Raw genomic sequence first — 15,410 nt, forward strand, 5'->3', positions numbered from 1 at the left:
AAACATGGGCATGCTATTTGAAAATTTTTAAGCATTACAGGTGCACATGGAGTTTGATGCTTAAGGTCAGTTTCTAGACTCACCTGAAGCATGAGAATTGAAAAAAACTCAAATTTAGCAAAATTGTAAGCTGCAGAACAGGGAGCTCATACATCCCACAAACTCTAGTGCATAAAAGTTTGCTTATTTACAAATTTGAAGAAATCAATGCATTGTTCATTTCGGCTTTTAAATTTTTTTTTCAGAGACCACCAGTAGATGTTTACTGGTGTGAACATTTATGTAATCTTGGATTACAACTGGTGATTAATATTTGCAGTAGAAGCAGGCATGACTTTGCATTCATGTGAAATCTGAATGCAGTTTGTCAAGCAAGAATCTTATCTGGTTTGTATTTCTGTATTTCAGGTCAAATACCATCAGCAGTCAATGTGTCAAAAACTTTGGAAGATCACTTCTGGGTGGTTACTGTCATACATATATACCTGATCTAGTGCTGCATGGAATAAATAATGATGAAAAACTCAAGCAGTGTCTACTAGCAGATCTACTTCATGCAATGCATGTGAGTTAAAGTACTGAGTCAGAGTAGGAGTTGTGATATTGCTGAAATCTACAGAAGCAGGTTATTTCAGTAGGTTACTTTTTTTACTTACCTGTTCTGAATAGCCACACCTGCCATGTCTTCCTTCTTGGAAGATGTAAGCCCTTAATTCATTATATACAAAAAAGCCTGTTCATGCAAGAATCATGTGCTTTCCTTTATTACATTTAAGGCTTCTCTTCAAAGATAGACACAAGGAAGATTGTTTGCAACTTCAAGTTACAAACAAGGAAAAAAACCTTGATCTGCTTCTTGTTTCCATCACAATAGCAGACAAAATTACCTGTATTCCAGAAAAATTATATGCAAGTTGAAACATCTTATTTTGCCACTTAGTGGCATGTGTTGCAAGGGAGGTAAAGTCTTGTTGAGGCCTGTATGATACTAGTCTGTAGCAGAAATGACTGACTACAGAAGGTAATTGTCTATAGATAAGAACTTTGTTGTGTTCTTTATCTACTGTAAGTACTCCTAAATTATAAAATTTATAACTAACCTTTCACTGGAATAACTGTGTGACCTCAGTATGCAATTTAAAATGCTTATCTAGTAATTGTCAGCAGCTTCTCTCTATAGCAGTTAAGAATCATCCTGCTGGCATGACTGCATGTGCTATCCAGAGCAGTGATGTGTGTGTATGTAACTTCTTTAAGCAGCATCAGATTGGTCTAGTATGATGCTGTCTCTTCTTTGGTGGAGGACAAGTGGACCATGGGCCCACAGAGCTCTTGCTGCCAGGATAGCCAATGCTATCCTGGGGTGCATTAGGGAGAGCATTCCAGCAGCTCAAGGGAGGTGAACCTGTCCCTCTACTCAGCTCTAGTGAGGCCACATCTGGAGTGCTGTGTCCAGTCCTGGGCTCCACAGGCCAAGAAGGATGAGGAGCTACTGGAGACAGTCCAGTGGAGTGGCCCAAAGATAATTAGGGAACTGGAACATTTCTCAGAGGAGACTAGACTGAGGGGATCTCATTAATGCATATAAATATCCTAAAGGCAGGTGTTAAGAGAGTGGTGCTCAGCAACAGGACAAGGAGCAATGGCCATAAACTAAGACACAAGAAATTCTACCTCAGCTGCTGAGGAAGAACTTCTTTATGTTGAGGGTGGCAGAGCACTGGAACAGGCTGCCCAGGGAGGCCATGGAGTCTCCCTCTCTAGAGACATTCAAAACCTGCCTGGACTTGTTCCTGTGTCGCCTACTCTAGGAGACCCTGCCTTGGCAAGGGGTTGAATAGGGGATCTCCAGAGGTCCCTTCCAACCCTAACTATTCTGTTACATCCTGCTTGATTGTGCATAGTAAAATCCCTCACATATCTCTGAAACATTTAATGTGCTTCCACCGTCTCTGGATCAGTGTAATTATTATGCTCTTCATTTTGAAAGTAACTAATGTCTTCAGGGTAGGTTGAATACATGGAGAAAAATAAAATGGAGTAGTGATTTTGAGGCACTAATTAAAATTAAATGTCTCGATCAAATTGGCAGTTAAGACTTGCCTGATCCAGTGTAGCTGAATGTAAATCTTGTCACTGAAGTTGGTATTCCTTGTCATTTTTTGAGATGCCTTTGGTTCCCTATTGGACAAAAACATTCATTGAATCACTTTCTTATTTGCTACCTCAGTGTTAATAAAAGTAGAACCTCAAACTAAGCTGTGGAAATGTATGTGAAAGTATCACATAATTGTATTTTGTTTCTGTTGCAGCATCCAGTGCTAGATGAGCCCATAGCAGAAGCTGTCTGCATTATTGCAGACACAGATAAATGGAACGTACAAGTAGCTACAAGCCAGAGAAAGATGATGGACAGTATGAAGTTAGGCAAGGATGTTCTGGTTTCGAGTCAAGTATCCAGTCTGTTGCAGTCCATTTTACAGCTTTACAAACTCAACGTCCCAGCTGACTTCGTAAGTATTTCTTTATTGAAGGCTGAAGCTAATGAAAATTGTTTAGCTCAGATAGCAAACACAGAGTCCTGTACACTGTGTTGCAATATCAATGAACTAATGCCTGAAATAATGCATAGCTGTTACAACATATTGAAAAGAATCCATGCTACAGTCCAGTAATGGATACTGGTTTGGCTGTAATTTACATTAAATAGGTCAGATTAAAGTTAACAACTCCAAAATACATGCGGCAAAACCTAATTTGTTTAGGCAATTTTAGTGTCACGTGTTTATGTTTAGGAGTCTTATATTTGTTTTTTATATTTTTTGTGCAAGTTCCACTCTTCTCTACGCTGTAAGTTGTTGAAGTCTCTATCTACCCAATCCTAGTTCTGGCATACAACTTTCTGTTCTTGGGGTTTCTATTCAACCCCATGCAATGGATGCCTCTTCTGTCTCCCCTCCAGCTAACTGTGCCTCTGTTTATTTGACCCTTCTGTTTTGTACATATTTTAGCAAGTGCTGTGTTGGGTAGCTTTGCCGATGGCTCCATGGGATTGATGGGATGAGACTCCTGGGAATGGGTGGGTTGCAGCAGGGAATGTTATTTTGTCATGTTGCACACTCCCTATCCCACAGCATCCTTTCCTGTCCTCATTTGTAGTGGAGTTCATCAGAGCAAATCAGTAATGCCGGTTTTGCTGATTATAACAAAATTGCCCACAAGTCTCACTGCAGTAACTGTAATGCAGCTTTTATCACGTGATTGTAGGTGAGGGGAGATGGAGTGTTTTTTTCAGCAGTCACCCCTTTTCTAATTAACAGAATTGATTTGTCCTTCAGTGATAGCCTTGAGAAACTTTGTAGGAATACTTTGTAAAGACTGTGCCAGCAGATGGAAGAGGAAGATCGAGCGAAACTCTAACAGCTGTAAATAGTATTGGTTGGCACTGTTTTGGGTTAAACTGGTGGTATTGATTACACTAAGTCTTCAAGGCAAGTGCTAGGCAAAATATGTGGGTACATTTTTGAGTGTTTTCTCTGGATTCTTCTGGGTGTCAAAAAGTATGCAACTGGTTGAAATTGTATCCTAACACTAGCACAGTCACACCTTAAATTCCGGCATTTTTAAACAGAATAGTTGATTTTGTAACTGAAGTGTTCTGTCTAGTGTTACCTTAGGATTTGTGTATGCAGTTTCTATATGATTTGTGTGGTTTGGGAGGGGTCTGGAGGCAGAGTGATTTTCAGGGCTTTTTATTTCCTTTTTCCTTCAAGAAGGAACTGTGAAGTGACAGTGCTAGTAGTTTGTAAATTTTTCATAATCCATGTTAGAGACACTTGGATCCTTCTGTCAGTGGATTTTGCAACTCTGCTAAAATGTCACTGCATGGAAGCTAAGTGTTCCTAAACTCTAGGAGACATGTGACTTTTAGTAGTATTTCTATTGCTTTAAATACTTTTAAATACTACTATTTAGTAGTATTTCTATTGCTTTAAATTTGTATTTATGTATGTAAACATATGTACTGATGTACTAATATCAATCAGAGATGACCACAATGCAGTATGTTCGAAGTTTCCTTTAGGAGTGCATATCTGTTTACATGCAGTTACTATTCAGATGAATAAGTATTTTTGGGGTTTAGTGGTACCTACAAAAAACAACCCAACTTGAGACTAGATGCAAGGTAAGTGGTGATATCTTGTGCCGCTTCAGACTGATAATTGTGCTGCAGAGAGCTTTGCAGTATGCCCTGGTGAGAGGAAAGTGCTGATTGCAACTGCTGCATTTCAGCATTATGTCAAAAGTTTTACCTGCACCTTTAAGCTCAGTTTAAGCTACTCTTCTATTTTTAGAAGTTACTTGACTTTTTTTCCATTTGGTCAGTGAGAAAAACTGCAGAGGAAGCTAATATAAAAAAAAAAAAAAGAAAAGACTTGTGGACGCTGAACAAAATGGATTCATGTACCAAGCTTGTGGGGAGAAATGTCTTTTGATTCTTTGCTGGTATTCAGAAGGGAATAGATCATATGATGTTAACAACCCCTCTTTTAAAATAATGTGTGATTCTTCCTTACTTGCTCCCTCATAAGTTAAAAAAAAAATCCATAATCCTTAACACAAATAATGGACTTGAAACACATTGAACTGCTACTTTGAGACTCAGCTGCATGCCCCCCTGAACAACTGGGAAAGTGCTCATAGGCTTGTTGCATGAGGGTTACCTGTAATGGAAAAGATAAGAGCACTTGCTTCCCTTTTGGCCAGAATCAGAAGTGTTATGATTATAATGACATGAGTGAAAATTTGCTTGAAGCAAATTGATCAAACAATTGTCAAAAAGCTTCTGCCTTTCCTCCACTGGTGGCAGTGATTTTACTCTACTACCATGTAGCACATTTTTTAAAATGCCTCTTTATTTTCCGTGATTAAGACTTGATATTAGTTCATTGAAAGAATAATTAAACATCTTCATCTTGCTCCAGATGATCAGAAAAATGCATATTAGGCTACCTGAGTCTATTTTTTTTTTGCTCATTAGTTTTTTAATTAACAAAACTGGTTTCACCAGGTCTTGCTTCTAATACTTAGGGTTTTCATTCAACTCTCAGTACATGGGATGATGGCCTGAAGCTATTTGCTGCTACTGTTTCTAATTGCTGTCTGTGCCTGCTGGATGATTATATGTTTGATAATGTGAGGTTCTGCATGTGCTTCCTGCTTTCATCTCCTGATTTCAGAGAGCTGAACTAATTTAGCTTTTTTGAAGTGGTCATCCTTGTGAAAAGAAGGAATATATCAAATTGAATGTACCTTTGTCCTAGAACAAAATACCTGATAAGACTTCCCACATACCCAGCTTCCAAAGACATGCTACCGACTGACCTTGTCTTGCCAGAATTACCCTTCTGTCTCCTTGAAGCCAAGGTTCATCTGCTCTTTGGTAGTTGGTATATGAGAAATTGCCATGAAGCACATGACTGTATTTAAAAATAATATGCATTTCTAGCATTCCACTGCTGGAAGAAAAGTGGAATGATTAAATTGATGTTTCAACTTGAACTATTACCTTTTGGCAGCCAGCATCAAATGATTAAGCAATTTTAAACTAGAAGTACCTAGGAATTATGAAAACAAATGCCTAAAATGGATTTGTAGCTTAGTTGCTACAGAAAAGCAGTCAGCAAGAGAGTTATAATTTTATGATGAAGAAGGTACTGGTGTCTTCCACGTCTTGAGTCTTAGTTTCTTGAATGGCACTAGAGCCTTAGAGCTAGAATGGTAATTTTAGAAACTATTGTCTAAACTGAGTCTTTCAGAAAAATAGTACTGTCTTACAACAAGGACATCTTGATCCAAGAATTCTGGCTTGATTCTTAGTAAGAAGTCTTGAGTAATTTTGAACCTCATTAAAACTGTTTAAGTTGGCAGAAACACAGTGACTTACTTGAGTGGAAATAGAGGTGCAGTTTATGCTACAAACTTGCTGCCCAAGAGAGCTGGAATGCCCCAGTTCTATGAGGGGTTTCCTGTTTGTGGGGTAGTATAACTTTTTAATGTTTATGGCACAATTGTAATAAATCCAATTGCCTCTTCTAGATTTTGGAGTGGAGGTTTAGTTTATCTTCCAAGATTCAAGGTAAAGCGATAAGCTTACATTTCTCTACTATTTGCATGCAATTGCAAAAGCTGTTCTGAGGTTTTTGATCTGTGTTTACAGTGCATAATGCATCTTGAGGATAGACTGCAAGAGATGTATCTCAAAAGCAAAATGCTGTCAGAATATCTGCGAGGACATACAAGAGTGCATGTAAAAGAACTAGGAATTGTATTGGGGTGAGTATTGCAGGTATCAGTCTTAAGCAATGGCAAAAGCTGGGGCAGTTATTTTTCCTTTTCATCTGAGTGTTGACAGCTTGTTCTCACAAGGATTTGCACTCTTTCATGTGCCTTATTAGGTGCAAAAATGGGTTCTACAGAGCTACATAGAAATCAGGAGGAGACATTTATACTGCAACAACAAAATACTTATCATTCTTAAGTCTTCAGAATTAAGTGAGTTTGGGTTTTGGGCATTAGGAAGTTATCCGTGCATTCATACACACTCTCTTCTGTTGTGATCTCCTTAATGAAAACTTCATCCCAACAAATAATTCAGAATTTTTGGAAGGTCTGGTGGTGCATTTGTATCTTAAGGGAATAGAGGGTCTCAAAAAACAGGTGTAGAAAAATAAACTGGTGTCCTGATCAGCAGCTGTCTTCTAATAATAGTACTTGATTGGCATACAGCATTTAGGGATCTGCCTACTGACAGCAGAAAAGGGGGAAGAAGTAAATACATTTTCTCAAGATGTTTTTTAGCACTATAGATTAAATCTAATTTATCTTTTTCCAGGCTGTTAAAGATTTCATACTCAGAAATGTAGCTGTAAATAGTGAAATCCTGAAATAAGCACTTTTCTCTGTGTGTGTATGTGTTAAATATATATAAACATGTACATACATTCTGGCCTCTGAGCAGCTTCACGTTTGGAAATGGTTGGAAATTGATCACTGCACTTGAGAGATGTTCCTTGAACTGTTATTGCATAATAATTAATAATGCTATCTTTTTGTCATTTTTGTAAGAAAGTGCTACTATGTAGTGAACTGAGTTATATTCAAAACCTGCAATGCATAATGTTCCATAAGCTGATATCTAGTACTTTGTTAAACTGGGCTTATTGGTGCCTGCTCACTGGTAAGACTACATAACATGCTAAGACTTATGTTTTAGCAAATAAGTAAAAGGTCTTTTCTTTAAACCACAAAAGATTATAAAGTACAGAATGTGATACTGCTCTCTTTTGACTTAAGTGCTAGCATACTTCTTGGTTTATTATTTAAAAGCATTATTTACCTGCCTTTACTGGTATTATATGAGTACTGACAATAAATAATAATTAAACAATGAACTTAGTAATAGCAAGACACTTTCAGTTTCTTTAAAGTGGATGAAAAGTATCATCTTGTGTTTCTCTTGCAAAAGTGACTGTATATTATTTTAAAGTCTGTCTCTCTTTTTTTTAATTTCTAGGATTGAATCTAATGACTTGCCTTTGTTGGCTGCTATAGCAAGTACTCATTCCCCATATGTTGCTCAAATACTCTTATAAATTAAATTCTCAGGATAGTCATTCCCTTAAAGTACAATTATGAAAATGGGAATGTTGAATGAAGAACAGAGGTGCCAAACACTGGTAAAGGGGAGCACTGATGAAAGCAGGTGATGACTGTACTCTACCACCTCCCGATTCTGATTTCAACCGGATGTTTTATCGGAGGACTTCAGTTTACATAACACAAAAGGCATTCAGGTTTTTCTTACAATCTCACTTCTGACTTAAAGCAAGAGACTGCATCCTTGCATTTTATTTTTATTCAAAGGACAAAAGTTAACACTATGTGGCAGACCAGGTGCTGCCATCCAAAACGCTGCTCAAAACCATGAAGAACCAGTTAAAAGAACAAGTGGGTTAGAATGGATTTCGTAATACTATGCTTGTGAGTGTGGTGTGGTGCATGTTTCTTTGCTGGGGAGGAGGAGGAGGAGCTGTAAACTCTGTATATAGCATTCCTATTCACAAGTGTATTAGGTGGGACATGATTTTCTTGCAGAGCATACGCGTGATTTTGTATAGTAGAAGTGATGGGCTCAGAACAAGGAACCTGGATTCAGCAGCCAAATGCCACGTGGGAATGGATGTGTGTGTGACGGTGATGTGACTTTTCCCTTTAAGGACAAGAGGTTGAGAGCTGTGGCTGCTACTGTTTTAATGTGGAGGCATTCAAGTGGGCCCATGGCTACAAGTGGAATGGAATAGACTTCCAAGAGAGGGATTTTGTGGGAAAGCCTTACAGAACTTCTGCTACAAGTTTACATTTGTTGCTGATGCAACTTCAGTAACTGTTGATTTGCTGTATGACTGTGGTCCTGGGAACTAAACTTGTCTTGGTGTCATCAAATATTGCTATCTCCAAGGAGTATGAATTTGAAAAACTTCTGAACGATGCCAGTGCTGTGAGCATGTGTCCGTGTGCACATACACCAAACAATTGGCACAAACTGAAGACAATCGTATTGGGGAAATACAAGACAACAAACAACCCACACCAAACCTTTAGTGAAAAGTATTAGTTTTTTCCAGCTACAAGTTGTTGCTCTGAGTAGGAATAAAAGAGGAACATTGTTTGAAGTAAAATGAAATGTAGGGGCCAAAACCCCCAATGTTTGATATTACTCTGAATGTTTGCAATTACCCTTTTTGATTCTACAGAAGTCTTGAAGTATCATCCAGGTGCCTTTCCTTACTAGGTTAACTACTCTGACACCAGAAACTACTTCTCCACTAGTTGATATTGGCCTTTGGTGTTTCTAGAAAGCAAAATAAAATTTTGTACTTCACTGTTTTCACGTGGTTGATTAAAATGAATGTAAAAAATTCTTCTTTTGCATAAAGCACTGTTAAGCTGGATATGAAACTATGGACCAGACTGAGGAGAGAACAAAGGATCAAAACATTCTTAAATGGAAAACTCAGTGTTGGACCGTTCTGTTGTGAGCCGCTGTGGATGCGGTGTCTGAAATTGTCATCTTGCAAGCAAATTTCTGGCAACACAATTGCTTGAAAATAGTGAATTCTAATAAGAAACTCCTGGTCACCAGTTGTGAGTTCTCCTTGTTGGTAGTTACAGATTTTTAACACTGAAGGGACACACTTTTATTAAAAGTGTTTTTATTTCCTACTACATTGATGTTTGGACTTTTCTACAGTAAACTTCCAATGATTTGAAATAATGAAATGTGCTTGTTGTGAATTGTTTAAATGTGATGGGGGTCTTGATTAACCTTGTGTTGCTTTTTGAGGGAAATAGGTAGACTGGCCTACTGTGAAAAGAGGTTGTTTCCATGTGGAGGGATACTTGATATTCTGATTCAACACTTCTAAAGCTGTTCCTTCTATGTTGGTTTTCTGACCTGACATTCCAAATGTTTCTTTTATTGCATTTTCATATTTCTCCCTAGTATTCTGCCTAAAAAGGCTAAAATCTTTCTATGGTTCAGGTTTTCTCCTCCTGCTTTATAGTTAAGCAAACTTTTCATACCTTTGGTCTGTGAATCCTATCTGCTGGAAAGTAAATTTATCTCTGCATATGGCTTTTAGCAGATACTACTTTCTATTTCACAAGGTTAAGACAAAGAACCTTAGGGCAAGTCACGTATTCCTAAAGTACCCTCTTGATGGAGAATGTGTGTGCATGTGTAAGACTATGAAACTGCTTCTCTGAGTGTATATAGAAATCCTCATGTACTTTCTCTATTTCATGTCACTCTTAAATAGTAGCTGAGATCATTAAAAGTCAGTCCAGTTCTTTTAAAGTATAAGTGGGGTTTTTATCTGAACAGACTCTGACAGTTCTTCAAAGAAATATATGGTAACATAAAGATGCTTTTGTTATCACAGAGTTTACTAAAGAGGACAGAGGTCAGCAAACATTCAGTAATTTCAAGATTAATACCATAATCAATAATAATACCTGATTTTACCACATCAACTGTTTAAAAAAACCCAAAAACCTGCCTTTGGGCAAGACATCAGTTAATTTTGTGGTGGCATGGGAGCCGATGGTCAAAAGCACTTGTCTTTTCTTCAGCCCAGGCTAAAACTTTATAGTTCTTGCTGCTTTCTCTAACATTTTGCTGCTCTTTGGAAATTACACATTGAACTATTTTAATCTCACAGTTTTAGTTTTGGGGGAAAGAAAATTCAAAATGAAAGCTCTTTTACCTTTAAAAGGCTTTAGACTAATGAAAGCTAGTTACATATTTCCCCCTCCACCAAATGTACTACCTCAGTTGACAGGATTCCACTTTCTAGGGCTTTTTTTTGACTCGAAGTCTTTAGCTTGTTTTCGGTAGCATCTTGATGTTTATGTAAATTGGTGTGGCATGACAGGGCAGTAAGTATTTACAGATGTGTTTTTTAGACATCTTTAGGGCATGTTTCTGTTTTATTTTAATAGGATGAAAAGTGATATGAATGTACAGCTGTGTTGAAAATTGATAATGTAGCTTAATTTTCAAATATTCCAAAGTTATTTTTATCAGTATTATGTAGGTTTTTTGTAAGCTTAGACATACTTTCTTGGTTAGGTGGGAGTGCACAGTCTTTCCAAAATCCCACATAAATGCAGTTTACACACTGAAATTTAAAGAATGTATACTGTTTTCAGGCAAGACTAAACCTAGGGGAGGAATGAACCGCTAAATTGTAGAATTTAATCAAAATTAATTCTTTAACCCCAAAAAATACCAAGATTTAAACATTTTAATTTAAGTAGGTACTCTCTGAACTAACCTATACAACTTTTGTCCTCAAAAAACTAATAGACACTGATCCTGTAATTCACATTTCTGATGGCATCCTCCAGAATTACAGATTGGTTTTCCCCACTCCCTATTATAAGCATCTTTGCTCTTAAAGTCAAAAACTTTTTTCAGATGCATCAAACTCTTGTATATAAGGTTTATGCAAAATGATTGCTTACCCTTCAAGTGTAACTTCTACTTCAATTAAAAGGACCCAAATAAAAATTAAGTCTGAACTACTGAATATAGGCTAGACATTTTCCTTTTGTTTCCTTTTTAAAATTTTTTATTTTGTGGGTGGTTTTTGGGGGGCAGGGGGTGGGGTTTGAGGTCAAATGAGGTAATTTGACATACATGGCAAGTTTTCCATAGTAGAAAAATGTGTGTTGCTATTGCATGTTTGGAGAACATAGGCTTTTTTAGGAATGACTGAATACCAATGTCAAACTACATGGTTTTTTTCTTATAGTTGTTTATGTACGCTATCATTTTGGTCAATTTCTTTGCGGCATTTGGTGCAATAAACTTTCTGAAATCAATGGAAGTGGTATTTGGTATCTTCCTTTTTAAAGCTTCTGAAATAGCTATTCTTGCCATAGCCGAGGTCTAACAGTGCATGGACTATTAGATAACCCATTAGCAAAGTGAGTAACTGTTGCAAGAAGTGTCTAACAGGAAGGCTGCACAAAATTTGGAACCTGGTTGAACACTACTGTCATCTTTGGAAGCTTTACCCCACTTACATGTAAACAGGAGCTCTTACAGTGTGAAAAATATGGGCAAAAATAGTGGAAAATGAAGACGCTGACTTAGAATAGGTGGTGCAGAGGTTTCACGTACCTGTGTGGCTGGTACTTAGCTCTTTCTATAAGCATTTGAGCTACCTGAAAAATGTGTTGCTATCAGATAGTATGTCCAGTTTTTAAAATTGCTCAACCAAACACGAATGAGTGACCCCTTGTATCTACCAGATTATGAAACGGTTAGTGCATTTGATGGGAATTAGTTTCAAATAAAGAGATCTTTGATTTCTCTCAGATCTTCCATATGACTTTCTATTTCGTATTCTGAAGTTTATTGGAAAATCCTTATTTAGAAATAAAAACAGAAATGAGATGAGATGATCAACTGTAATTGTGCTTCTTCAAGCAGGTCTGAGTTAGTCCGATTTGTAGGGTGTAAGCATTTCTTACCTGTAGACTGAAACGTTTGCTTATTGGTCTGGCTAACAAGGACTGGAAGTAAGACAGGAAGCCCAGGAACTTTGGCATCAAGGACTTGATAGTGAGGAGAAAACCCAATTACCTGTCTGGTCTTTCCTCCTGTCTTACCAGCTGCATCTGCAAGCTGCTTATTCTGTGCCCTGCTCTGTTGTGCATTGAGTCCCTTATAGGCAGGTGAAGTGTGTTTGCAGGAAAAAAAACAAGTGCTGCAGGGTTAACAAGTGTGATTTGGCTCAAAGGGGCAGGGGAAGAGATGGGACACCTCATCTAGGAGCAGAAGAGGACTGAGATTGCTCCAGTCCCTCACCTCTTTGATACTTGTGAACCACTGGACTGCCTTGGTGATTTGTGCAGTTCACCAACCTGTTTTTCCACTCGGGCCTTGTAAGACTCCATAAAACTCCTCTGCTCTGATTTCACTACTTAAAAAAAATTGTAGTTAAGCTGTTGGTCGTATCAGCTGGTTGAATTTCTTTCTAAAGGGCACTTAGCCACTCTCTCAGAATCCAAATGTTTGGGATGCTGGCAGGTTAGGAAGAGGGTTAGGCAGGGGCTGGCAGACATAAAATAGCCAACACTGGGAAGGGGTGGAGACCTGCATTAGTGAATACTTACATGGTATGGCTGAGAGGGCGGCCAAGGAGCTTTCAGAACTGACAGCTGCAAAGGAGAAAATAATACCTAGATTTGAAAAATTCTCAAACTCTGAAGTCAAATTCCATGATTTGTTCAGAAGATGTGACTAGAAATAATACAAATGTTAATGGTGAACAAGCACCTGAACTGTTCACCTGCTTATGTAAGTGGCAAGGAAGATCACAGATCTAATGGAGGAGTTCTCCTCATATGCAAAAATGCTTTCAAGGCCACAGCAGTAAACATGAGCTATATTGCAAAGTAACTAAGTCTTGTGCCAAAATTCTGCCAGTCTTTCTCCCTACTCTTCTCTCTAAATGAAATGAAAAGCTTTCTGCTGGGCACCTATGCACCATATCCTTTGGTTTTCTGTACTTACACCTTTGAAGAGATCAAGCAGGACTAAACATATGAAAACAGGATTTTGGATATAAAGAGCATGCTGCCGAGTGAAAAAACATGAGACTGTGACCTGTAAGGCTTCTGATCCAATATAAAATTAGCTTAAGTGGACACATGCTAGTAATCCACATGCTGGAAAATTACTCTTATAATAGTTGCAGTCAGTTGTCTGTCTGGCACAAACCCAAAGCTAAAACAGTTTAAGCAGTACAAGTAGAGAAGCACTTTGTCTTGAAATCCTAAAGGTCAACACATGGCTGAAGGGCTTAGGAGTAACAGTCAAGTACTCAAATATAATCTCATAAACTGGATTTTTTCCATTTGGAGCTACAAGAGAGATTCCACTGTGATCTGACAAAACAGTGTTTGAGAGAGAGCAGACTCCCCTCAGCAATGAGTTTCTCACCAAGGGATAAAGCTCTCAGTCCTATGGACAGAGAAATGGTCATGGATGTGGAAATATGAAGTGATACTTCGGTCTGCTTGAGATCTTCCCAGGGTGGGTTTGTGTTTTCTGATAAGAGTGCCGTAGGGTCAAGGGTTGGGGTATTTTGACTCACAAAAGTGCTTTGCCTTCTGTTGGTTTGAATTCCGACCCTGCATATAACTAAATTGTTTCAAATGTGTCTGTAATGTTGCCATTTCAGCTCTCTTTTGCTACCTCATCTCTTTTTCCCTAGGCAAAATGAGCCTGAGGAGTTTTCTTTTCTGTGTGTCGCATAGAATTTTTTGTTTTCTACAGTATTACATCACTTTTTTTCCCTTTTAAGATCTGCATGAGCCCTGTTAGCCTCAAAATGAACAAATCGCCCAAAATTGTTCCCTTGAGCTTTGGAAAATACAGGGGAATGTATTTTGTTGAACTAGTTGTCATTCTGTACAACATGCAACTTTTTGGACCTTGAAACACAACTGCTCTATAAGCAATGTAAATTTAAAAATCTCTTTTCCAAACCATTCCATCAGCTCCTCCTGCCTTCTTTAAGGGACTGTCTCATGTAAGGTCACTGCAGTCATAGTGCAAGTGCTTTAATTCTGTAAAGGTTTGTTTCTCATAGAGAAATTGTGCCTTAACTTTTGATTTGGGGAGCAGAGGTTTTTGCCTGTGTCATTGCAGCCCATTCACCGTGTGGGTGAAGAGAGCCTAGTTCTGCATTGTGGAGTTGTTGGTCAGGAATACTGGGAGTGGGCTGCCTGATGGGGGGATAAAACAAAAATGGAGTTAGCGCTGGGAGAAAGCTAACTTTTTTCCTTTGCCCTGTTGTTTACTGCAATTACACTTCTGGCAGTCTCCTGTCACAGTTTGATGTCCCTAACATGGAAAGGGTGACTGAACCCCAAGGCTTGTTGAGCAGGGTCCTCTGGATGCCGCCCTGCTGCCATTGCCAAAGCCAGCGCCGGAGTGAGCTGTGCCAGTACAGCTGGGACATAACCACCAGTGTTCCAGGTGAGTTTGTCAGGCCTCTGGTATTTCAACCATTTGTGTTACACTGAGCTGTGGCTGCACCCCAAAGATAGACAGCTGCCTCTGGTTTTCCATGTGCCATTTTCTTCCCACAGGAATGCAGTAGTCTCTCCTGTTGCTCAGGAGTGGGTAAACACCACAAGCAAAAGATGCAAAGCCCATTTGTAATGTTGCTAAATAAATTCTGAGTCTGACAGGTAATTCGCTGGCTGCTGGGAGTGGCTGCAGGAGTAGCTGTGCATTATTATGTGTTTGAATTAAATAAGCTCTGGTGGCTTCCCAGGTGCAAGTGCCGATGCTCTTTGATATATAGGCAAGCTGGTAATTAGAGAATGCTGCTCTTGCCTTCACAAGGCTTCCTGTCCTGAGCCTTGTGAGGTTTAGATTATATTGCTGCAAAGGACCTAATCTAACCAGTTCATCTCTGGCATCATACTAAACTTTACAGGGAAGCTGGCTTTCCTGCACCCTGCCTTGCTTCACTTCAAATTAGTATTCTCTCTTTTCTTCTAGATATACAAAGCTTTTTTGGCATGTCTATTTTTGTGGCCAGCAACTGCTCTGCCAGCCCTAAGAAAAGCTGGTATGGGCTTTGTGATTAGCACTGAGATTTCAGATGTTGGTCTAGTTAGGGAGCTAAGAGCTGAATGGTCCCACCCAGGAGGCAAAGCTCTTGAAGGAGGGTTCCCTAGGAATTGCTGTCCCACTGAATCCAAGCAGCAATCTGCACCCTGCAGTTCGTCTCACTTCGTGTTGCTGAGTGTTGCTAAGTGCC

The 15,410-nt window shown here is 38.7% G+C and overlaps 1 protein-coding gene across 4 annotated transcripts in view; it reads left to right on the forward strand.

Moving 5' to 3' along the window:
* Nucleotides 1-11,448, forward strand: part of FNIP2 (folliculin interacting protein 2) — a 50,756-nt gene extending 39,308 nt beyond the window's left edge. For all 4 annotated transcript variants that reach the window (XM_032108536.1, XM_032108535.1, XM_032108533.1 and 1 more), the window contains 4 exons: nt 409-565; nt 2,313-2,513; nt 6,221-6,336; nt 7,577-11,448. In XM_032108536.1, coding sequence (XP_031964427.1) covers nt 409-565; nt 2,313-2,513; nt 6,221-6,336; nt 7,577-7,655 — 553 coding nt within the window. In that variant the 3' untranslated portion in view covers nt 7,656-11,448. The remainder of the gene's footprint in view (nt 1-408; nt 566-2,312; nt 2,514-6,220; nt 6,337-7,576) is intronic.
* Nucleotides 11,449-15,410: the final 3,962 nt, after the last annotated feature.

The sequence above is a fragment of the Corvus moneduloides genome, chromosome 5 (genome assembly GCF_009650955.1).
Source record: "Corvus moneduloides isolate bCorMon1 chromosome 5, bCorMon1.pri, whole genome shotgun sequence".
In the NCBI taxonomy this organism is placed as follows: Eukaryota; Metazoa; Chordata; class Aves; order Passeriformes; family Corvidae; genus Corvus; species Corvus moneduloides.